Source organism: Rhinatrema bivittatum, chromosome 7 (genome assembly GCF_901001135.1).
Source record: "Rhinatrema bivittatum chromosome 7, aRhiBiv1.1, whole genome shotgun sequence".
NCBI lineage: Eukaryota > Metazoa > Chordata > Amphibia > Gymnophiona > Rhinatrematidae > Rhinatrema > Rhinatrema bivittatum.
Window position 1 is genome coordinate 65,852,303 of NC_042621.1, and position 25,383 is coordinate 65,877,685.

The 25,383-nt window shown below is 43.4% G+C and overlaps 1 protein-coding gene across 2 annotated transcripts in view; it reads left to right on the plus strand.

Moving 5' to 3' along the window:
- The window catches only part of LOC115096098 (borealin-2-like), a 45,392-nt gene that overhangs the window by 19,127 nt on the left and 882 nt on the right, over nt 1-25,383 (plus strand). The window contains exons 3-9 of one of the 2 annotated variants that reach the window (XM_029610631.1): nt 1,158-1,198; nt 4,543-4,600; nt 5,010-5,098; nt 7,430-7,500; nt 19,105-19,203; nt 19,599-19,728; nt 20,161-20,247. In XM_029610631.1, coding sequence (XP_029466491.1) covers nt 1,158-1,198; nt 4,543-4,600; nt 5,010-5,098; nt 7,430-7,500; nt 19,105-19,203; nt 19,599-19,728; nt 20,161-20,247 — 575 coding nt within the window. Of the gene's footprint in view, nt 1-1,157; nt 1,199-4,539; nt 4,601-5,009; nt 5,099-7,429; nt 7,501-19,104; nt 19,204-19,598; nt 19,729-20,160; nt 20,248-25,383 lie in introns of both variants that reach the window. The other variant, XM_029610630.1, reaches the window with a different exon arrangement.

Consider the following 25,383-nt stretch of genomic DNA (forward strand, 5'->3'; position numbering starts at 1 on the left):
GCTTAAATGCTGGTGAGATTCTCAGCCCCTGCCTCCGTAAGTCCCACACGGTGGAGGCGACTGTGCTGGGGGCATGGTAAAAGCTGCAGTGCTGTTGCAGGGGGACACCTCAACCTCTCTCGTTAGAAGGAAGAGGGCTGCCGGTGGCTTGATGAAGGTTGCAGGTCTGGTGGGTGCTCAACCCCTGTCGGCAAAAGAGGACATTCGCTTCTAGGTGAGGGAAGTAGACTGAGCAAGGGTGCATTGGTGGACTGGGGTATGTGAGTGAGAGACTGTGCACTACAAATGCACCACTCCCCCGTGGGGGGGGGGGGAGGCACGGTTGCCATTTTGCCATACCTCTGGGAATCCCCCCACCCCAATGTGTTACCCCTTTCGCAGCATTTTAAATCGCTGAAAGGGCTAAACTTCAAAGGGGGCAGCAGTTTACACCTCACTCCTGGTTCTCTTGGTAATTGCCTGTATCACATTTATTAGTTGCATTATTAATAAACATAAGGCTCATCCCTTTTTAGACATCTAGAATAGGCCATCACCTATGTGTACCTGGATGTCCTGGGTTGTAGTTTATCCAACAACAAGGGAGATGCAAAAAATGAGATGAGTTAGTCCAACAACTCTTAGACTTTGAAATAGAACTGCTTTTTATTTTTCATTACGGCAACTCCATTGCTCAGCAGTCAAACATAGACAGTTCTCTTTAGGGTCCCCTAAAGAGCAGACCCTAAAGAGGGGACCCTAATGAGAACTGTCTGTTTGACTGCTGAGCAATGGAGTTGCCGTAATGAAAAATAAAAAGCAGTTCTATTTCAAAGTCTAAGAGTTGTTGGACTAACTCATCTCATTTTTGCATCTCCCTTGTTGGATAATTGAATATTTGGAGTGCATTCTCTTGGTTCCATTATTTGTGAATCTGTGTTGTAGTTTTAAATGTGTCTGGAACTGTTTCTTGATTGAGATTTTCTAAAGTTTCTCTTTTTTTTTTTTTTTGTGCTGTTGACCTCTTGCTTTACCACTTACAAACTGCTGGGACACTTTGAAGGAATATAGACTTGGTGCAAACCTTCCTGTGCTTTCCTGTTACTGTGCAACAATGCAGCATTTGGCTTAAGTTTCCTATTTTAAAAGTTGGTTTTCTGTTTTTATGGCAATTGCAGATATCAAAGGTGACAAGGAGGCTGCAGTTGCTGCCATCATGGTATGTCTTGGGCGTTTCTTTTTTTTTGTTTCCAGTGAACTTGGGGTGTGGGACCAGAACCCCATGAATGTCATTCACAGTAGCATTCCAAGTCCCTGCCAGCAATCTGTTAATAAATGCATCTGAATTGTAGAAATGCTGGAGCTATCTGTAGTGTTAAGTTGGCCATTATTATCCATATTGTCCCATTACCCAGCATAAGGGTGACACAGGAGAGGGAGGTGGTTAAATCTGGATGCATATTTTTTTTTCTGTTCTTAACCAATTTTTGGATCTACTACATGGTTAGAATCTTCTTAAGATGCTTAACTTTGCTTTAGCGTGCATGAGAGAGAGGTCAAACTAACAAGCAGTGGCTCATTTCGTTGTAAAGAATTCCTGGGACTGTCCAGAAGAATAAATGCAGTCGTTTATGAGCTAAAGTTTGTGGTTATACGGCTTTTTTTTTTTTTTTTTTACACAATGTACATTTAGTAAAAATTTGAAATGCACATGAAAACACAATTCCTTATCCTGCTAGCTGAGTCCAGAGGTATGGATTTATTCTAAGCTGCCAGCAGATGGAGACAGAGGACTACACGTCCCATGATTCCATTACTGGTCCTAAAGTGACGCAGACTAAGCATGTGCCAGTATTGTCTCCAGCAGACGGGCATGGTATTAGATTTGGTGCAGAAGGGGCTCTGGCATTGGGTTTGGGTGGGCAGGATCCTCCTGTACTGTTTAAATCTCCACACAAACCAGTTTTCTCTGCACGGGTGCCAATCTTTTATTCCTTCCCTCCCCCCCCCCCCCCCCACACACACACACTTCTGGCATCTTAGGGCTTCTGGTTTTGTCCCCAAAGGGGAGGGGATTGAGGAACCCCCTTCAGCATTTGGATGACCCTTCCTGGGGGGGGGGGGGGGGGGGGGGGGGGGGTATATATTTTTGCTAGATCTATTGTTATGCACCAGACGTGCTGCACGATGCAGAAGCCTGGGACTGACCTTTAGCCCTGAACTTTGCCAGGGCTCTGCACCAAAGTGGCCTAAAGGCACAAGAGCAGTCTTTGACCCTTCAGTGACCCCCACCCCTGCCCTTGCTTTTCAGGAATCTCTCTTGAGTTCTGTAGTGGATGAAGAGTCTGTAGCCCGCATCTTAGGTTCCTTGGAGGATGGGGTTGTGCCCTTCTGAGAAAGAGAGCTCCTCAGTCATCAGGCCAGTTACATAACATGGAGCTTGATTTCCTTATTTCCCAAACAGTCTCTGCCATCCTTTTCCAGCCATGGAGTTCATATGTTACCTATGGCATAATAGCATAGTAATTATAAACAGTTCAAGGGCTTGCATTGGGTATGTCATTGCTGAGGTGGGTACAACATACACTGCAACCGCTCTGCATATCATCTTTAACTATAGACACACACTATAGTATTTTAATATGTGATATTTGCTGTTTTATTTAGCACACTTTATATTCTTCTGCCTTTGCTCGTGTCTTGCCATTCTGTATGTCGACTGTGTGATGTAATCCACCGAGATTTGTGGATGAGCGGAATAGAAATTATTTAGATAGTAAATAATAGTTCCTGAGATAGGTACGTCATATAAATAGAACAGAACCAGTTAAGGGATGATGAGATGCAGAGCCATCAATAGGGTTTGTTTCCTTGGTTGGGATGAAAAGCTGCTTCAAAGAGACCGGTTTTCATGGACTACCCCCCCCCCCTCCTCAAAATGCTACAAGATATGGGAGAAGTCTGATGTGGATGGCAGGGAGTTCCATACCTATAAAGGCTTTCTTCCTGCTATTGGCGAGTCCCAGGACGTTTGGGGATGGGACCTCCCAGTCTTGCCTGATTTTTGTGAGTGCGGTGCTCAGGCAGGTGTGTAGAGCGTGTTTCTGTAGGTCGTCTGTTCTCTGCACCTCTTGGATGATCGAGGGTTAATTCACCTGTGATGGATCCATTTGTTTCTGGTCTTCAAGCTCGCCTCTTCAGAGCTCACGCTTATATTAAAGTTACTATTAATCAGTGATTTCTACCCCATGGAGGGGGCCTGTGAGTGTTCTTTCTGTGACTTGTATCTGGTTTTTGGTGCCGCGTTGAAGCACGCTACTAATGGAGGGTTGGTTTCTCCTTTTGGTGTTTTGAAGAGTCCTTGTATGTTAATGTAGAGAAGGGTCTGGCCTTGAATGTGAATATGCAGGTTGCAGCTTCTTCTTGTCTTCTCAGAAGGTAGAGGCTGCAGTCTCCCTCTAGGCCAATAATCCCTGAATGGGATCTCAGTTTGGTTGGAAAGACAACAGCGTCTCTTTGCTCTGTGCTTTAGAAACCTGCTTTTCTTTAAGGACATATCCTTGACAGCCGTTTCCATGATAGCACTTTATTTGGTTCGACACGTTTTCTGGCCCTCTTCCTGCAGGATCTTTGTCTTTTGGTCTCTGCGTGGGATATTTCTTTGCCCTGATACCCTTTTCCTTCTGAAGGTAAGGTTGGCCAGCTTGGGTGAAGAGGTGTCAATGCAGCAACAAATCCTTTATTCTTAGCAGTCAGTTAGGTATTTGGAGGTTACTGTTCCTTTCCGTTAGTGTGTGTGGCCTCTGAAACTACTCTGGCTGGATGGATTTAAGTTGATAACTTCTGCATTTTGGCTCTGGACTGTCTGGACACTGAGATTATTCATGTTCTTCCTACTTGAATACAGTCTCATCCTGATGATGAAAAGAAATAGTTTTGTTTTTCTTTGTGCTGGTAGGGCATTAATTAGGCAGCTCCTTGCCTGATTACTGCATTCTCCTTATAAGTGTTCTTGGAGCGTCCCTTTCTGGATACTCGAGCTTTGGTACGTCCCAGCTCGAAAATTGCTCCAATATATGCTATTGAGTTGTCACTAGGTTTTTATCTGCATTAAGAGTACTTAACTCGGGTAAACAATCTTTCTTTTTTAAATTGATAGAATAGCATGTTCCACTTACAGGGTCATTTTCAAAGAAAGTGTATGTTAATGCATCATATAAAAATAAACACAACTATTCTATCATGAAATCAAGGATAGAAAAGCCTGTTTTAAAGACTTTCTGAAAAGGATAAATTATTGTAAAAGATAGACCTCAGGAGCAATTACAGCTGAAGTCCATAGGAGAACTTGTAGCTTGTGTCATGTCATGATGGCCGTTCACCTCATCCCACCTTCTTCCTTTTTTTTTTTTTTTCTTTTTACCATTTACCAGTTACCTTTTTATTGTTATGAATGTTGCTGAAAATGAAACATTGGGATATATTTAAAAAAAACAACAACAACAAAGCCTACAGAATAGTAATCCAATTTTTCTTTTTAACCCCCTAAATGCTTTTCAGAAGGAGTTCTCAATTGATGACACTTCTATAATGAAAGTGGAGAATACTAGAAGAGGCAAAGGTAAGACTGGAAAGAAGCCTTATGTTTAGGTTTTGAATGTAAAGGTTAGGGGTGGGGGGTTTCCCCTGTTTTTTCGGCAGTCTGGGCTGTATGTATTGGGATGCCAAATGTGTTTCCCCCAGGCCCTGTCTCAGCCTTGTCTGCCTCCCCCACAGGCTTCCTGTTGAAAGAAACCCAAGCATAGGACCTGTAAACCAGTACCCGAGACTTGCTGCTGGTGGCCAGACCCAGGACTGGGAAACAGAGGGGAGGGGCTCGCATCGCATGTGGGGTGGGGGAGGGGAGACTATGTAGTACCAGCTACAAGAAACGTTAGTGAGGGCCTGCTCGGAAGGAACAGGTGGGGGGGGGGGATGTTGTGAGATTATATAAACTTTTTTTTCTTTTTTTTTTTTTTTAATTTTAATAGTTAAGACTACAAGAGCTGTTGACCACCCTGAAAAAGGTACAAAAACCAGAGCTGTGTCAACTTCTACAAAAAGCAGAGCACTCCAAAAGGTATGTGCAAGCTAAAATAGCACAGGTAGGAGGACAAATTGTATTCCTACTTATTATCCAGTGGTTCGTATTGGAAATTGCAAGGGAGACATTGCTTTCCAAATCTAAAATATACTTTTGTAGTTATAGCGACAGCCTGGGCACTGCAGTCTCTGCCAGTGTGTTTGGGATTGGGGCTGATAATCTTAACCATGGGTGCTTACCAGTGACTTTTTTTTTTTTTTTTTTTTTTTAAATCTCTGCAGAACTTTTAACTTTTACTCCATGCTCCCTCTAACATATATAATACCACCACTCCACCAATTTGATCCATCCTGTCATTTCAAAATAATTGGTACCTTGGTATCACAATATCCCATTGAATATCCTCCTTCTACCAGGTCTCTGAGATGCCAATTATATCTTCCTCTTCATCCGGTGCTATGCACTCTTAACTCTCCCATCTTATTTTTTTACACTTCACTTCAAAGTATGCTTTTTGATTGTATTAACAGCCTGCCTATCAGTTGACGGGAGTAGTTTGGAATCTTATTGCTCTGTCTTCTCTTTATTTAAAGGCACTTGGTACTTTTTAGCACTTAGGGCATCCCAGGAGAGGAGTTGCAATAACTTGCCTGTTCTTGGTATCCTTCATAGATACATCATGTGAACCATGCACTTCTGAGCAACCAATATCCCCCCCCCCCCCCCCAAGCATCTAGTTAAGGGGAGAGTGCAACTTTTTTAAAGGGAGCAAGACCAATGTTCCTTCAAATATTTTTTGTGCAACTTTATAAGCAAAGTTCAAATGTGTGCACTGCAAGGCAATATATTGCAAATACCGGGATTTCTTGTGCATGGCTGTATTTTGCTGAGTGCGTGGGGTTCACGACCTCTAAGCTATGCGCATGCACAGAGGGAACGGTGGGCAAGACTGACGAGGCAGTATCCCATCCTGGTTCAGGAAAAGGATAGTTGAAAAGCCCTAAGGTGACCATGCTAACTTTCGGGCCAATGCAATATTTGGGTGTGGAAAACAGACTCATGATTGAGCGCCAATGCAATATTTAAATAGGCTGCTGTGGTAAAAAGGAGGTGCTAGGGGAAATTGTGTGCCCAGGAGAGATGGCTATCAGTGGGGGTTAGGAAGATTGAGCATCAGTTTTCCTTTTACGTGCATCCATTTTCCTAACCTGACCACTAGTGACTTTTATTTTATTTTTTTTACTACTTTTCCTTATTCTCTTTTTTTGGTTTCAGCTTAATATCTCCACTATTAAGTCAGTGGAACTGGAAAAAAGGAACAGAAAAGCGGTTTTTTTTGGTTTTCTGTAAACTTTTAGAGGCTCGTCAAGAATGAACGCCTGCTCCGGGGCAGGTGTTAATTTTCGAGAGAGAAAATGTGTGTGTCGGGTGCACTTTTTTTTCTTTTGCCTCGGGAGGTAATAGCTAATAGCGCTTATCACATGTAAATTCATGTTGATAAGGCTATTGACTACGCACTGGCTAGGACGAGCGTTTAGATGTGCTAATCGCCTTATTGCATAAGGGGTTTTGGATGCATGTCGCAGTGCGCTTAGCAGAGCACAGTAATCGCATCGGCCTGCTTGTGCTAACACTAGAACTGATATTCATGTGGAAGGGGCTCGGTGCTTAGGCAGTCAGCTGAGGCTGCTGCTTTGGATGCAGGATTGCATTTCTCTCAGCACACACAGGAAAGTTCTTGGGGATGGTTGGAGGATGCAGCTCAGATAGCCGTACACCCAGTGCCTTTCAGCAGATGCCTCATATGACTTGGTCTGGGCTTTGGCTTCCATTGTAGCTGTGGTTATGTAACTCGTCAGTAGACTCTGTTTCTAAGACAAGAGGAGCCAAACGTTCCTGCAAGGGAAATCTTATTTTGGAGGAGAACTAGGAAAGCTGGTGAAACCATTGGGGGAGGGGGGTTGGGAATTGCCTGAAGACCAACCTTAGAGGTGAGCATGAGAGCCTATAGAGGGTGACGTTAGAAAGCGTGTTAAATCTGTCGCCATCTGCTGACTGGGAGGCATTAACCCCTGCGTCTGGCTGGACTCAAGGAAAGGGAATTATTTCTCCAAATATATTTAGTAATGGTCACACAGAGGTACTAAAACATCAGCTGTTCTCAGTCTTGAGTTCAAAATATATGTAATCTCTCTGATCATGTGTGGTGTGTTTTTGGTAATATGTTCCAACCATTTTACTAAAGCAGAAAGATTCAACCTTTTTTTGTTAAAAAAAAAAAGTGGTCAAAAGCCTTTCCTTTGGTTCATGGTTACTCCAACTCATTGGACTGCTACATTGGGTAACTTGTTTTTTTTTTATTTGTAGGTATCTAGAACTAAATTTGGTGGTTCCTCAATCTCTTCTGGAAATAATAAACAGACAAATTCTTTGCCAAGGTAAAACTGAAGTTACTCTATCTGTTTTTGATGTTCAAGGGACGTATTTTGGGGGAAATGGGAACAGTTTCATAAGACAGTGATATTCTGAAGAAATATTAAGGTTGCAGGGTTGGAATGTGTGGCTGTCCACAAATATAGGAGAGACAAATGAGCAGGTTTGTGAAGACAGAAGAAGCAAGCTAATCAAGATTATATACCTCATATATTCTGCCTTATGAGTAAGTGAAGTCCTGGCTGCAGGAAGATGCAGAAAACATAAACCAGAACAGAGAAAAATTACCACAAAGGGGAGGGGGGGTATGGATTTTTTGTTTTTTCATGCTTTGTCTGGGGGTCCTTAGCTTTAGAGTGAACCCACAACAGCACTTAAGTGCTACCATGTACCTGAAGACACCCGGCTTCAAGTACCGCTGGTGTGGCAATATTATGTTCCTCACGGGTAGACATAATGGTTCCTTCTGTCTTGGTCAGAAAATGTACCTCCCTGCACTGGGTTCAATACAGGTATTCTATATGATAGTTACATACAATATACCCGTATTCACATGTTAAATACATTACATATTTTATTCCATATATTTGTTTAAAAGCATACATAGAACACCCTACATTTCCATATACTCATTCAACTAAGCAACATGTTATAAACACATTTTTTCTTAAAACATCACTTTAACATCAAATACATTAAATGTTACAATAGACATTAATACAATGTAAACATATCCCTTCAATTACAATATATCACCTTATATTTTCACACCTGTGGAGCTTTTATACCCTGTTGCCCTCAATTCATTTGTTATCCCCTAAACACACAATTACCAATATACTTTATTGCACTAAGTGAAAACCTTTTCACTTAGTGCAACAAATGAATTGAGGGCAACAGGGTATAAAAGCTCCACAGGTGTGAAAATATAAGGTGATATATTGTAATTGAAGGGATATGTTTACATTGTATTAATGTCTATTGTAACATTTAATGTATTTGATGTTAAAGTGATGTTTTAAGAAAAAATGTTTATAACATGTTGCTTAGTTGAATGAGTGTATGGAAATGTAGGGTGTTCTATGTATGCTTTTAAACAAATATATGGAATAAAATATGTAATGTATTTAACATGTGAATACGGGTATATTGTATGTAACTCCTTCTGTCGTGGGCCTGCCCACAAACAATCGAAGTGTAGGGAAATACAAGAGGGATGTCCCTGCAAGCCCAAAGGCAATGTGCAGCAAACTCCTACGGGAAGGTGTGGGGACTTCGTTGGGGTCTTGTGTCCCATCACTGAAAGACCACCATTCCACCCAGCCTTCATCTGGGGCCCAAGATGAAGAAGGACAGCATTAGTTACCCTGATAGACTTTGGGTACCAAACAGGGCCAGGTGGGCAAAGCTCCCAGTGTGCCCCAAACACCACCGACCGCCAAAAAAATGGATAAGAGCCCTGTGAGTAAGTTTGTCATTGACAGGGTGTGAAGGCCTCTGCATACGTAAGCCAAACGCGGTGCAGAGCCGGTAAAATCTATTTTTTTTTTCCATTGCAGCTACAAAGTAACACTTTGTACCAAACATTCGAGCGTACACTTCAGGAAAACATACAATTTCTGCAGAATAATCAAATCCAAAAGAAAAAGTTTCCCACTCTCTAACATCATAGAGGAAATTCTGGGAGGGGGGAAGAAAATAGAGGAGATACAATACGAATTATATAAAACCAAAAGAAAATGGTAGCATGAGAGAAACCCCACAAGGATAATCACAATTTATGATCCACCCTCGCTACAGATTAATAGCAGGTACTCATCTAACATTCAGGAACTCCCGTAATTGTACAACAAAAAAGAAGATGTTTTACCTTGTAATTTCACTTATGCACTTACATGGGTATTCTAAAAGGAAACTTGCACCCAAAGAAACAACTTCAGGTCTCATATCAAGAAAAGCCTTCCGGCGTGTCTGGGTAGACACGAACCAGGCCACCCAAATACGAAATATTTACACTCTTGAAATAGGAACGCATTACCGTATTCAGATCTTGCTCAGAATAAAAAGTCACTAACAGAGTTGTTCTGCCTGTAACTTCTGTTGAGGAATTCTCTAAATAGTCAGTTAAGTTGGAGAGGTTCTCTACAACATTAGGCCTTGGTGAATTTTGCTTCTGAGAGAGGAAAACTATATTCTCTGAACAGCAGGAACTTAATCCGGGGGTATCTTTTAATATATCACCCAGATATTTTTTTAAAGGTAATCATGGGTAGTTCACCATTTACCTTTGCGAACTTTAACAGCCGCAAATTAAGATGTCAAATTGGAATTTTTGGAAAATTCTATCTCCTTACTGAGAATAAACGCTCCCTGGTAATAACTGCATTTGTGTCCTTTTAAGTTTCTTACATCTTCCTCCAACTTCTGAATAGCGGTAAAGTGATCCAAAAGAATTCGCTTGTGGTCTTGGGCAACCATATCCAATTTAGAAGAAACAGTCTGTAAATGATGGGTCTGTTCCTTAAAGGTAGTAGACAGGCCTGCTATTAAATCCCAAAAGGATATGAGCCTGACAACAGCCGGTCTCATAATCTCCAAGGGGCTTGGCTCACCATCTCAGTTCCAGTCATGAGAGCATTCCCACTAGATGTTGGCAGTATCTCCAGTCGCTGGTCCAGAGTAGAAGTCCACACCCAGTCAGGCACAATGTCGACGGCTCTGTCCGGCTGAGGAAAGCTGGTACAGCTTCCTCCCGGCACCTCGGCGCTAGCGACGTCCCCTGAGGAAGAAGCCAACAGTTGTCGCGAATCGGGAGGGCTCAATGAGATTTCCCCAGGTGAAAACAGAGCTCCTCTCTCTGTTTCACCAGCAGGGGTAAGAGCACTCAGTTCTGCTCTGGGGACCGCAAACTCCCGAATTAGATGCTGATCAGCATGGGGACAGGGTTTGGGTGGAAAACCCTGACCTTTCCTTTCCTCTTATGTGGCATAACTATGAAATCAAAGAAATTTCCAAAAGTTCTTGAGGGTAACACTGAGCAGCAGAGAGTTGCTTCCTCTCAGGTGGCCATCTTGGATCCACCCCCCCCCCCAGAGCTGGTAAAATCTGCGACGCATCAACAGTGTCATGCGCCTGCCACAGCATAGTGCACGATGCAAACTTCAAACCCCTCCATGCAGGTGACCCATGCGAAGCGCCCACAACGTACAAGCTGATGCATTCCACGAAGCATGTGACACATCCAAAACAGACCTCATCTCAGGTAGTTCAGGAAGGTCATCAGGCAGTCACTCAGTTGCCCAGGGAAAGGCCTTTAGAGAAACATCCATCCAAGACTCTGAAAGAATGTGATCTCAAATAATTTTCCTTCCTAAGGAAATGTTTGGGTTTGGAACCTTCTTATAGGGAAGACATGTCCTTGCCACTGGAACTCCTATCAGAAGTATCCTCCAAATGCTCTCCAAGGGTATACTCTGACCTCTCATCAGTTTCAAAATGAGAGAGACAATCCCCTAAGAACATAAGATAAGCCATACTGGGTCAGACTAAGGGTCTATCAAGCCCAGCATCCTGTTTCCAACAGTGGTCAATCCAGGCTGCAAGTACAAAAACAGTAAGATGCCATGAATAGCAGTGGCTATTCCCTAAGACAACCTGACTAATAGTAGTAGCTAATGGACTACTCCTCCAAGAACTTATCCAAACCCAGCTACATTAACTGCACTAACCACATCCTCTGGCAGAAAATTCTAATTGTGCATTGAGTGAAGAATTTTCTCCGATTTTTAGTTTTAAATGTGCTACTTGCTAACTTCATGGAGTGCCCCCTAGTCCTATTATCCAAAAGAGTAAATAATCGATTCACATTTACCCGTTCCAAACCTCTATCACAGGGGTCAGGAACCTTTTTGGCTGAGAGCCATAAACGCCACATATTTTAAAATGAAATTCCATGAGAGCCATACAATATGTTTAAAACTAAATACAAGTAAATGTGTGCATTTTATGTAAGATCACACTTTTAAAGTACAATAAGTCTCTGAAAATATTACACCAGGCCTTAAGACACCAATACATCTCCTATTAGGAAAACGGACCAAGTCAGGCTGCTATAGAGTCCTACACAGAAACTACACGCCAGCAGAAAACCTCACCTGAATCACGTGCTGTCCCTCACCTAACACAGAATAAAAAGACCAAAACGCGTAACAAGAAGCATGCAGAAAAAACTGAATTGGAAACTGCAACAAGCCAGAGTCTCTGTATGCAGTGTAACAAAGGAAAAAAGAAACATCACCCATCCTTATAAAACAAATCAAGAAATATAAAATCATCAGCAGTAAAACTGTACTAACAAAAAGAACATATTTCGAAACAGCTGATGAGTGGACTATCCAATAATTAAAAACTCATATAAAACATTTCCAGATACCAACAAAATATTTCAAAATAGCAGACACAAAGACCCAGTAATGAAAAATAATAAGGATACAAAAATTGTTTTGCTCTGCATACCTGGGAACGTTTGATATCCAGGTGTCCTGAGATTGTTCTGAATTAGCAGAAGGGAGGGGTGGTTTGCTTGGAACTTTCTCCTCTCTGTCACATACCAGCGCTCTCTCTCACACTGGCTCTCAATGACACACCTACACACACATGCTCTCAGTACTCACATATACACGTTTTTTCTCTCTCACTTATATAGGCTCTTAATTACACATTTACACACACATGCTGTCTATCTTTTCACGCTTACACACACACACACAGGCTTTCAATCACATAAATACATTGTCTTTTTCTCTCACACACAGACTCTCATTCACATGCTTACAAACATGTCCTCTCTTTCTCTCATTTACACACAGGCTCTCAATCACATACTCACATGCTCCCTCACCTAAATCAGCTCTCAATCACACACACACACATGGTCTCTCTCTCTCATTTAAACACAGGCTCTCAATCACATACTCACATGCTCCATCACCTAAACCAGCTCTCAATCACACACAGACACACATGGTCTCTCTCTCTCATTTAAACACAGGCTCTCAATCACATACTCACATGCTCCATCACCTAAACCAGCTCTCAATCACACACAGGCACACATGCTCTCTCTTACTTATACACACAGGCTCTTAATCATACATACACATGATTTCTCTCACACACAAAGGATCTCAATCATACACACATACTCTTTCACACAAACAGGTTTTCAATCACAAACTTACACATACAGGTTCCCAATGGTAAACTTACATTCATGCTCTCTCTCTCTCTCACAGGCAGGCTTTCAATCACAGACATACTCTCTTTCACATGTACAGGCTCTCAATCATTCACAGACATGCGATCTCTCACTCTCTGATACACACACACACACAGGGCCCCGCGGCCCGGAAGAGGAAGTGGAGAGTATCGGGTGCGTGCGCGGCAAGAAGAGGCCACGCTAGTGCGCTCGGCATCGGCCCGAAGAAAAGAAGACTGCAGCGCGGCTCGGAGGAAAATGGAGATCTTCAACCGCGGCCGATGGGACTCCGCCTCCGCTGAAAATGAAGAGGTTAGCGTTGGGAGGAGGCTTCTGCTGCCGAGAGTTCCCGGGGTGGGGGAGAGAGAGAGTGAATGAGCGAGCAAATCACTCTCTCTTTCCCCCACCCCGGGAACTCTCGGCAGCAGAAGCCTCCTCCCAACGCTAACCTCTTCATTTTCAGCGGAGGCGGAGTCCCATCGGCCGCGGTTGAAGATCTTCATTTTCCTCCGAGCCGCGCTGCAGTCTTCTTTTCTTCGGGCCGATGCCGAGCGCACTAGCGTGGCCTCTTCTTGCCGCGCACGCACCCGATACTCTCCACTTCCTCTTCCGGGCCGCGGGGGGGGGAGGCGGGAAGAAGAGAGTACGCCGGTGCCAGTGCCGCTGACTCCAGCTGTCCTGCCGCGTTCCGCCCGGGCTGACAGCATTTTAAGCCCGGGCGGAGGAGGACCAGGGAGCAGCTGGGTTAGCGGGAAAGTGTGGCGACTGTCTGCGAGCCAGATGCAGCCCTCAAAAGAGCCATATCTGGCTCGCGAGCCATGGGTTCCCGACCCCTGCTCTATCATATCCCCCCTCAGCTGTCTCTTCTCCAAGCTGAACAGCCCTAACCTCTTCAGCCTTTCCTCTTAGGGGAGCTGTTCCAATACCTTTTATCATTTTGGTCGCCCTTCTCTGTACCTTCTCCATTGCAACTATATCTATTTTTATTTTTGTTTTTAGAAGCGGCGACCAGAATTTGTACGCAGTACTCAAGGTGTGGTATCACCATGGAGTGATACAGAGGCATTATGACTCTTCCATTTTATTCACCATTTCCTTCCTAATTATTTCTAACATTGTTTCTAACACCACAGTGAGCTGACAATGTCAATGTATTATCCAGTATGATGCCTAGATCTTTTTCCTGGGTGGTAGCTCCTAATATAGAACCTAACATTTGTGTAACTACAGCAAGGGTTATTTTTCCCTATCTGCATCACCTTGCACTTGTCCACATTAAATTTCATCTGCCATTTGGATGCCCAATCTTCCAGTCTTGCAAGGTCCTCCTGTAATGTATCACAATCCGCTTGTGATTTTAACTACTCTGAATAATTTTGTATCATCCACATATTTGATAACCTCACTCATAAGAACATAAATTGCCATACTGGGTCAGACCAATGGTCCATCAAGCCCAGCATCCTGTTTCCAACAGAGGCCGAACATGGCAATTACCCAAATTACTTGTCATATTCTTTTCCAGATCATTTATATATATATTGAAAAGCACCGGTCCAAGTACAGATCCCTGAGGCACTCCACTTTTTACCCTTTTCCACTGAGAAAATTGACCATTTAATCCTACTCTCTGTTTCCCATGTTTAACCAGTTTGTAATCCACAAAAGGACATTGCCTCCTTTCCTGTGACTTTTTAGCTTCCTTAGAAGCCTCTCATGGGGGACTTTTGTCAAATGCCTTCTGAAAATCCAAATACACTACATCTACTGGATCACCTTTTATCTGCATGTTTAACCCCTTCAAAAAAAAAAAAATGAAGCAGCTCTAAGAGCCTCTGGTTAAGAGGCATCTCAATTCAACATATCTAGGAGGCTTCAAAGCACCATTAGAGGGCCAGATTCCTCCAGCTTGAGGGCAGCAGTGGCTCCTCACAGTTGAGGAAAGCACACTCTACTGAACAAGGTGGAGTACTTCGCAAGCCATGACTCAGTGGCCATCTTTTTAAAAAAAAAAAAAAAAAAAAAATTAAATTCTCTATGGAAGCGGACTGTCACCCGCAGCGGCCACCTAGTCCAGCAGACGCGTTCTCTTCCTGTTGGACCTGCACATCTCCACTGCAGTCCAAGAAACCAGAGGGAGGAGCAGGAACCATGATTTTCACCAGACTCTGAGGTGGGACCACAGGACTCTCCTCTGACCTCCCCAGGCAGTTCAACAGGTATCCCATCTGACCCCCCCCCCTCCCCCTCAGACGTCCCACCAGAATCTTTGTCTTCCCCAGAAGACCTCACATATTCAAAATTTGTGGAGAAGGTGGGCTCTGTTCTTAATGTTGAGACAAAGATCCTGGATCTCCTATCTGAGGCAGTGGGTATCCTGAAGATCTTTAATGTTCCATCTGAATTTACCATCTTGCCATTGCCTGTGGTTCTGGACGTGGTAATGGGATAAATCTTGGGGGTCCTTTCACAGAACAGTCAATCTCTCTCGCAAGATGGACCTTAAACTTTACATGCAAAAATCACCCCACTATGGAATGGGACAGCTGCCACATGCATCTGTAGTCATGGAATCGGCAATGAAGCAATGTAAGACGTCCTGACTTTATTCGAGCCTGCCTCCAGGAAAGGAAGACAAAATCCTGCATGAATTTTTACCTCAAGTTCTTTCAAGATGCTAGGATTCAACAGCATCAATTTTACGTCACGCAATATATGTATGAATGTGTACAGGCCTTGAAGCCATCCATTTCAGTGGGCACGGGAGACTACCCACCACCACCACTACAGCCTTTAATAGATCTGGAGGAAGGCTCATGACATTCGAGGCCTTCGGTATTTCTGCACGTTCGTTGTCAACTTCAGTTGCGGCTTGCAGAATAGCTTGGCTCCATGCCAGTGCTATCAGAAGATGTGCATGAAAAATTAGCAGACTTGTCCTGCAAAGGTGACAACTTTATTTGGGGATAAAATTAGAGAGACAGTCTCTCAGATAAAAGAACAAAATGTGGCGGTTATTTCCCTTGCTTTGCCTTTTGGATCAACAAGGTTCGACCAAAAAGTTATTATCCCCAGTACAAAAAAACCTTTCTATCAGAGGCATCCATGCAGACTGTGCAGATCTTAGACCACAGCCTTGCCTGCCCCCTAGGCAGCAGGGACAGCAGCTCCAGTCCAGAGGGCGTCCGAGGAACCAGAGAATACAGAGGCAACAGCAAGGTCCTGCTCAGAAGCCACAGCAGAATGTTTGAGCAGAGCCCGGCCCCAGCTACTCTTACTGATAGGGGGTGGGGACACAGAATATCCTGTTTTCACCATTCCTGGAAATCCATGACATCAATTAGCTATTGAGTATAGTTTGCAATGGTTACAAACTGAATTTCAAGCAACTCTCTCTCCAATGCCACACATTTGCGGCTCCTTTTCCTTACAGCAAGAAGTTCACTCTTTGCTACGTGTGCTGCCTCTATCGATGCAGAAAAGGATTTTATTTCTAAATACTTCCTCATCCCGAAAAAGCGTGGGGAGCCTTCGTTCCCTCAACAAACTCATTCGCAAAGAGAAATTCAAGATGACATCTCTCAAGTCCAGTCTACCATTTCTCCAGCCTAATAATTGGATCAAAGATGCGTATTCACACAATGCACCAATGCACCAGTCTTCCTGGCATTCTCTGTTTCTAGGTCCTTGCCCAGCACTGCCAGGACAAGGACCCTTCCCTTTGGATGATTTGGCTACTTGTCTCTCCACAGTCTAATAATTCTGTTATGAGAATGTGCAAAAATTTAGTAAACTTAATTTTTCTCTGCTTGTAATTCAGTTCGAAGAATTTGTAAAGTGAATGGAAATTTTGGGTTATATGTAAAAATTCAATTTGAAAATGAAGATGGTTTTTAAAAGGTGTTGAAAAAATGTGTGGTATGAATGTGTGATTAGGTGGAATGTTTGGATTTGAGGTTGATATTCCTTGTGTAAGATTTTAAAAGGTTGTTTCTTTGGAATTTTTTCCAATTTGAATATTAATAAAAGTTTTTGGAATACTATATATGTCACTTGGTTTTTGGATATCTGTAGTTTTGTGATTATATGATTAAATGCCAGAATAATTGTATCTGTTTAGATTCTTTTCAAGGCTGCATAACGACAGAGAGAGATTACTACATACCTTGGACTGCAAGAGAGCCTTAGCTTACTACAAGAAAAGAACCCAAACAAGCCTGCATCCCAACTATTTGTGTCGTTTGATCCAAATGCATTTGGGTACACCAGTGGCAAAGAACTTTTAGTGAATTATATAGGAGCATTGAAGGCCCGGCTCACAGCAACAAGGGACCGTGCTCTCTCAATTGCTGGCCCAACTCACTGGAATGCCCTACCCACAAACCTCCGCCTGGAGCCTTGCCATGCTAAAGACTTGGCTCTTCCACCAGGCATTTCCAGACTAACTCCACGTACCCCTCTCACCCTCTTCTCCTGCTTCTCTGTTATCTTTGACCCGCTCCAAGTAACTTGCATCATGTAAATATGTTACCTCTCGAGTTATTGTTACTTCTCTATTTGAATTTTCAGACTCCCCCCCCCCCCCCCCCCCCCCTAGAGCCTCCTGCCCTCGAGTTTCCACTGTTGTCCCTCTCCCGCCCCTGTTCATTGTATTTTCCACCTACTGTTGAGATGTAAACCGATATGATGTGCATTCTAATGTCGGTATAGAAAAGCTGTTAAATATGCCATACTTACTCACACCAAAGGTCCATCAAGCCCAGCATCCTGTTTTCAACAGTGGTCAATCCAAATCACAAGTACCCAAACACATAGATCTCGAGCTACTCTTCCTTATTTATAGCAATTTATGGATTGTTCTTCTACGAACTTATCCAAACTTTTTTTTTTTTTTAAACCCTGTTGCACTAACTGCTGTAACCACATCCTCTGGCAATGAATTCAAGCTTAACTATGCATTTGAAGAAAAGGGGGTTTTTTTGGTTTTTTGTTTTCACTCAATTTATTTTAATTGAGCTACTTGCTAACTTCATGGAATGTCCCTTCGTCCTTCTAATCTGAGAGTAAATAACCGCTTTACATTAACCTGTTTTTAAGTCCTTTCATGATTTTGTAGATATTTTTGATATTTTCCATTTTCAGGTATAGACTTTGGGTTGTTAAGGGTAGGATATTTTTGTTTCATTATAGAAATTTTGATACTCTTGTTTCGGTATTTCATAGACTAGCTTTTTAATTGATATGGGGTTGTATGGGTAAATGCATGAGATTTTTAGGTGGCTAAGATCGCAATAGTATTTTAATATGCATATATAATTAGCTTTTGGGGACTAAAAAATTTGTTTATAGAATATTTGTATTGGGGGTGTGTATATAAACATATAGTTCAATGCATTCAATTTTAGAGATGTTTCATGGAGTGTTTTTTTTCATAGTTTGGTTCAAGTGCCCTGCGGATAATTTCATGTTTTCCGCTGTTCGGGTCTGGTTTGTTTTTTTTTTTTTTTTTTTTTTTTTTTTTTTTTGTGGTTCCTGAGTTTCATATTAGCGTGCACTAACATGAAATACAAATTTTTCCAAAATTTTGGAAAAACTTCTTCTGTTTTTGAGCTCTCCCGAACCATGACGAATTTGTTTAAAACAAATGCACATCCATATTCAATTTTGTTACTCGTCACGTTCTACTAAGTCAGCAGGCTCTGTTTAAAGCATATCAGGTTAGAGGCACTGCAGCTTCCATTGCACATTTGTACAACGTACCCTTACTGGACATTTCCAAGGTAGTGACTTGATTGTCTGTCCATATTTTCACATCTCACTATTTTCTTGACCGAGCAGTCAGCCTCTTACAGCTCTGTGGGCTCGGCAGTATTAAATCATACCTAAGAATTCAAGGCTGTCCATGAAACTGGCGGGTTGCACACAGCATGAACAAGGAGTAATATCTTCTCAGGAATGTATCTCCCTCAATGATCAAGAGACAGCATATGCATTCAAGGCAACCCTAAGCTGGGGACTCGCAGAGAGCATGGCTAATTCAGCCTGCTTATTGATGGGGGGAACAAGTTTGCTTACTATAAACAGTGTTTTTCAGTGTAGCAGGATTGAATTAGCCATGCAGCCCCTCCCTGGACAGCCTACCTTAGCATTGCTGTATTATAGTGGCTTTCTTATCAACCGAGGAGAAGAGGTAATCCCATGCACAGAGCAAAGCTCTGCTCCTGTGCCATCTGGAGGACTTCTTCTAGAGAGCATGGCTAATTAATCCTGCTATCTATGGGTGTAAAAAAATTTGCTTTTACACTAGAAAAAATTGCAAAATATAAAATTTTTTTATTTTTTTCTCTGCTAGATCTACATGTGCCACTCCTATCATGAAGAGCTGCAAAAAAGCATTTTCATCGACTGCCATAGGTACTGCCACCAAGGGCACTCCCCAGCTACACAAAAGGTACAAGATTGGGTGTGGAGGGGGGGGGGCATATTTTATATGCTTTACATTTCTGTTTTGGAGGTTTATTTTTAAATGACAGGAAGTAGTGCATGCATATTCATTAGGGGTATCCTGAAAACCTGACTGAGTGGTGGTGGGGGGCAGCCCGTAGGATCAGTTTGAGCACCTTTGGTTCAGCACATTCAGGAAGCTTAGTGCTAGGGCACCAAACAAAGTTGTTAGAGGTGGGAGAACGACACGCATCCCTGCCAACTAAAGAAGGAACTCTCTAGCTCATGATATCCATCTTAGGATGCAAATACATTACCGTATACACTTAGCTTCCACATGTTGCAGCATGACCTGTTTCTGTCATGGGTTATTTGATAAGGGTTACATTTTTTTGTTCCTAGAGTATTTGAAACACCGATCCTGAAGTCTCAGTGTAGTACTGAGAAAATCCAGAATATCTCATTAAATGGTAGCCAGTTGTCCCTGGACATGATGGTTCCCCTGGTTAATATACCATTGGCTGATGGACAGGTACTAAACCTTCTTCTTTCTTTTTTTTTTTTTTTAATTTTGGCCTATTATGACGTGCGGGGGGGAAACTGTTGCCGGTTAGGCCATGCATTGCATATGATTCTTAGAGGGCAATAATGAAATTCCTTGTTAAATTATATCTATTTTGGAAATTTGGACAACTGAGGAGTGAAAGCAGCCATTTTGCATCTTCTTTTGAAGCAAGCGCAAAATTCCTGTCCTTTCCTCCCACAGGGTGGGTGGGTGTGTGCTCTGAACAGAGCCTGGAGGGGGCAATAACTTTCATAGCAGAAATGACTTTGACAATTTTCCTCTAGAAACAGGCTTTCAGATCTCAGAGGGTACTACATTGTTATCTTTTCTAAAGTTATTGAATAGCCTGGTGCACTAAGCTCTGTTCTGTGAATGCTGAGTTCTTTGCTCATGCTTCAGATACTCTGTTCCACTGGCGATGATCTTGAAACCATAGATGTGGAGTTGATCCATGGCGATACAGCCCAGCACATTCACAACCTAGCGGTAAGTTTTTGAGGATTTTTCATGTTTTGAGGTCTTTCATGTTTTTCCTGCACTGGTGAGAGGTATTAGTGCAGTGGAAACTAACCTGTTCATTCTTAGTTTGAAATCACAGCAACAATATCAAGGGAGGCCCCTTAAATCTCTTTAAGGAGAAAGCTGGTCTTACAGAGGTACTGGAGGGTAAAGTGCAGCTTTCTATTAGTTTCTGAAGCACATTGACAGCTTTCATCTCTATATAAGGCTTATTTCCTAGCATGTAGACAGATGGACGGATCAGTGGGTTATGCTTCCCTGCCAGCAGATGGAGACATAGCAAGCTGATGTCACAGTTTATATAGCCCTGCAATGACCCCAGCCTACCAGAATTCTCAGTCTCCAGCAGATGGACGTGCATCTCCCTATGGGGATTGCTTCAGATTTTGGAAGGAGAATTTAAAATGGAATAAGGAAAGCCCTGCTCTACTGTGGTGATACCAGATGGTCACTCCACCAGTTGAGAATTCGAGGTGATTTCCATGGTCCCAAAAATGTCTGATAGCTGAGTTTCCCGGCGTGGACTTAGCTGATTGTACAGCTTAAAGGCGTCCAGTGCTGCAGTGATGACACGCGTCCTCTCCCATCACAGCCAGAGACCATCTCTGTGCTGAGCTCGGATAAGTTTAACCAAAAAAAAAAAAAAGTAAAGGCAGAGACAGTGTAGAAGGGTTTGCAGGACTTCCTCCGGTCTCCATGCTCAGTGCGCTGTTCCAGCATTCGTTCTGCTTCCATTGGGGGTTAGGGGAGTTGAGCAGCCCTGGTGGGCTAGGCCCCGCGGTTAGGCATTTCGCCTGCCTACGGTGCGGCAGGCCGCGGCAGCGTGTTTTGTGCGCTTCTGTAGGTGTTCTGCTTTCTACAGGAAGTCAGTGTGCGAGGTGTTAGCTCTGTGCATGCGCTGTGCGCTCAGTTTTGGGCGTGCTTTTTATGCGCACGTATCTTTTTTTAAGCATTGGTGTGTGCCAAAGCCTGGGCGCACCAGTTTTGTAAGTGTGTGCTTTTTGCGGCGCTTGCTTTGGAGGGGGCGTTTAATTTTTGTTACGCATAAACTTTGTGCGCTCAAGTTTTTCCATGCGAGCCAGCTGGACGCACATTCTCTGTCGCCTGTGCACTGATGATGCTGGTGAACAAGAAATCTGTGCGCCTTTTCTCTCAGCCTGTTGTCGTCTTCTAACGCGTCGGCGCTGTTTAGAGGCTCAGGGAGAGTTGTCTTCCTCTGATTTTGCTAAGCCTGGATCCTCCCAGCCTGATGGTCTGGTTAAGGATCTATCTTGAGGTAGGCCGGTTCTTGGAACTTCCTTGACGGATTCCTCTGCAGGAGATGGCAGTTCAGTGGGCCCCGCTCTGGTTCCTGCTGGGTTTGGCCTGGATCTGGCTGCCTTTTCTTAGGATGGCAAACCTTTTGGAAAAAAAACCTCCACCCTTCCTTCTTCAGGCACAGTCCTCAGCTTCACCCACTCCTGTCAGGACGGACCCTCAGCCGGTGGCCTCTCCCTCTTCCCAGTCCTATGTTTAAGCGCCAGAACCAGGCCTCTGTTCTCTGCAGGTAATCCTGCAGGAACCCGGATTGCACTGATGAGGCAGATCCTGATTCCCTGCGGTTGCTTCATGGAGATTTCCCAGACCTTAAAGATACTGGGTGTTCTGCTGTAGATTCCATGTTTAAACCAAAGAAGAATCCCATTTGGTTCCAATTTCTATGTAAAGCTCGGTTAGCTGTAAGTTGTTTAATGTAAACCGATGAGATGTTCCCAACGTTCATCGGTATATAAATCTTCTAAATAAAATAAATTTTGGCTTTCTTGCATAAAGCCTCTTGTGGTGTTTTTCCCTGTTATGGATGCCATTTAGGAGTTTGATTTTTGAATGGGGTGCCCCAGAGTCAAATTTTTCAAAGGGGGTTGGACATTAGAAAGCCTGTACCCCCTGGATACAGCGGTGAGGGAGCATTTACGTTTTCCCAAAGTTGATGTGCTGGTCTGTGCCATGTCTAAGCGGATGACGATCCCCATGGAGGGAGGACCAGCCCTTAAGGATGTACATGATAGGAGGATTGAGGCTATTCTTAAGCAAGCCTTTGATAGTTTCTTGTTGCGCCCTAGTGGCACGATCTTGTCTGCTTTCCTTTCAGGAGGTTGATTCTGGAGTGCATTCCAGAGCGGTTATGGAGCCTGCTATCACCTTTTTAGCTTATGTGGGCTGTGATTTGGTCCATACCTCTGCCAGAGAAGTGGCTTCGGTGGTAGTAGCCAGGTGTCAACTATGGTTGCGACATTGGTCAGTTGACACAGCCTCCAAAGCTATTCTTACAAAAATGCTCTTTAAAGGCTTGCTCTTGTTTGGGAGTGAGTTGGAGAACTTGGCCAGTAAGTGGGGCGAATCTCCTGTCCCTCTGTTACCAAAGGATGATAAGCAGTTGCAGCACCCCTCTAGTATGAGGGGTTGTCTCTGGGGTTCCAAGTGTTTTTGTGTCCTACAGAGGGTCGACTAGGGGGCATTCCATGAAGTTAGCAAGTAGCACATTTAAGACTAAGACTAATTGGAGAAAATTCTTTTTCACTCAACGCACAATTAAGCTCTGGAATTTGTTGTCAGAGGATGTGGTTAGTGCAGTTAGTGTAGCTGGGTTCAAAAAAGGTTTGGATAAGTTCTTGGAGGAGAAGTCCAGTAACCGTTGTTAATCAAGTTTACTTAGGGAATAGCCACTGCTATTAATTGCATCAGTAGCATGGGATCTTCTTGGTGTTTGGGTAATTGCCAGGTTCTTGTGGCCTGGATTGGCCACTGTTGGAAACAGGATGCTGGGCTTGATGGACCCTTGGTCTGACCCAGCATGGTAATTTCTTATGTTATATTCTTTCAGAGGACTCTGCCTTTCGGTAGTTCTCAGTCCTTTCATCCCGGACAGGCTTGGCTGGCAGATCCTTCCGAGCTTCCCAATGAAGGTTTGCTGTCCCACCTTTGGGAACAAGAGGTAGGGGGATGCCTCTTATCAGAGGTGGGTTTGGGATCACATCAGATCAGTGGGTCCTGGAGATGATAAGGATATGCGCTGGAATTTTGCAGTATTCCTTGGGACGTGTTCTTGGTGTCTCCTTGCAGAAGAAGCAGGTAGTGGAGTCTGTGCTTCAGAGAGAGAGAGATTTTAACATAGAAATGACAGCAGAAAAGAACCAAATGCTCCATCCAGCCTGTCCAGCAAGCTTATGGTAGTAAATACTGGCCATACAAGCCACCTTTATAATTATCGGTTTCCCAGACTGTCAGTAAGATCCCTTGGTTGCTGTTTGAGTCCAGTTCCCTGTTACCTCTTGCCATTGAAGCAGAGAACAATGTTGGAGCTGCACAAACAGAATTAAGGCTGATTGGTTAAGGGTACTAATCGCCATGTCAGCAAGCTACTCCCACGCTTATTTGTTTTCCTGGACTGTGCAATTCACTGTCCTTGTTGGTTGCTGTGTCTGAATGTAATCCCACCTTGCTGTTGAAGCAAATGTAAATGGAGTTACATCTACAACATAAAGGCTTTTTGTTTAAGGGTAGTAACTGCCACACCAGCAAGTTACCCCCATGCACTCTCTTCTTCTTTCCCATCATCTAGCCTTAAGGGATCCAGTGTTTATCCCATGCCCCTTTGAAATCTTTTTAACTTGATTTTGAAATTGGCATTAAATGGTTTACATAAAGAATATAAGAGAATAACCGGGCTCATGCTGAGGGATTGGAAGACCCACTGGTCCTTGAGTCCATCTGTCTACACTAAGGAAAACGAAATTCAGGTAAGTAGTATACTACCCTTCAATTTCAGTCAGTCAGTTTGTCGTGTCCGTCTGGCCACCTCTCCCCCAGGTACAAGTGGCCAAGGAAGAGGAAGCAAGCCCAGGTGCTGCAAGGCCACGACCCTTCTCTTTCACAACATGGAAGGTGTAGGAGGGGATTGCAGCAGTGGTGACTGTCGAGGGGGAGAAGGCTAGGATGTAATGCACCGTACCGATGAGGGTTCTCTTCTGGAGGGGAGTGCAGGAATAGGACTGAGAAGGGGCCTACATGTAAGCTTGCTTGCGGTGGAAGTTTAGATTTTTAAGGCACAACTTCCCTCTGCGAGCAAGCTTTAGCACTTGCTTGGTTACGAGAAGGGGAGTGGGAAAGGGATAGTCATTGGCGGTGGCCTGAGTTTTGGAAGGGGTGGGGTGTGTAGCATGGCCTCTGCAGCTCACACCATTCCAACACCCATGAGTTGCAGGACCACAGAGCAACAAGGAAGATGGCTCATGAGATAGGAAGACAAGGTGGGGGGGCAGCAAGGAAGAAGACCGATCTTGTAGCTGAAGGGAAGAAAAGGGATGTGTAGAGATGGGGGGACAGTGCTGGTACTGGTCTGAGGAAATAGGAACATTTAATTTCCTACCATGTTTTACTCCACTAAGCAAAGTGGCTGTGTCTCCCATGGACAAGTGTATATAAGCTCTCACTAGAGTTGGCCAACTGGAGAAGTCAAATATGCTGTTACTGCCAGACGACAAGACTTGTCAGTTAAGTTTATGGATAGGTTCTCTAAATCTTTAATATGGTTTCTGTTAATTAGTTAACAAAGTGAAACTATTTCTTTATCACTTTTTTTTTGTTTGGTGCATAATTCAATGAAATGTTAAAATCGGACAACCTGAGTAATACCAGGAAGTTCTCACTAATAGGGTATAAAACAAGCTTGCAATAACTATTGCCGTAAACCAGAATATTAGCATTTGTTTACTAGAGGAAAAAGTATTCCCATGCTGCCAGAAAAGGATTTGAATAAAACACACATGAACAGTGAGCAGTTTCTCTGATATTCGAGGCAGGAGATGGTCCAGCACAGGCTGATAGCAATTTCAGCAGTTACCTATCGTGTTTTTGTTTGTTTGTTTATTTTTTTGAGAGTCTGTAATTTTGCTGCTAACGTTGTTACATTGATGAAATCTAAATCCTCCCTCCCTCTTTGCAGTCAGACCCCAAATACAAACAAATGCCAAAAAAAATGGATGGCCAGGCAGAGGTCGCTGTGCTGTTCTTATGCATGAAATGTTTGGTTTTGATTAATGAACCAAACAAGGACCGTTCTGT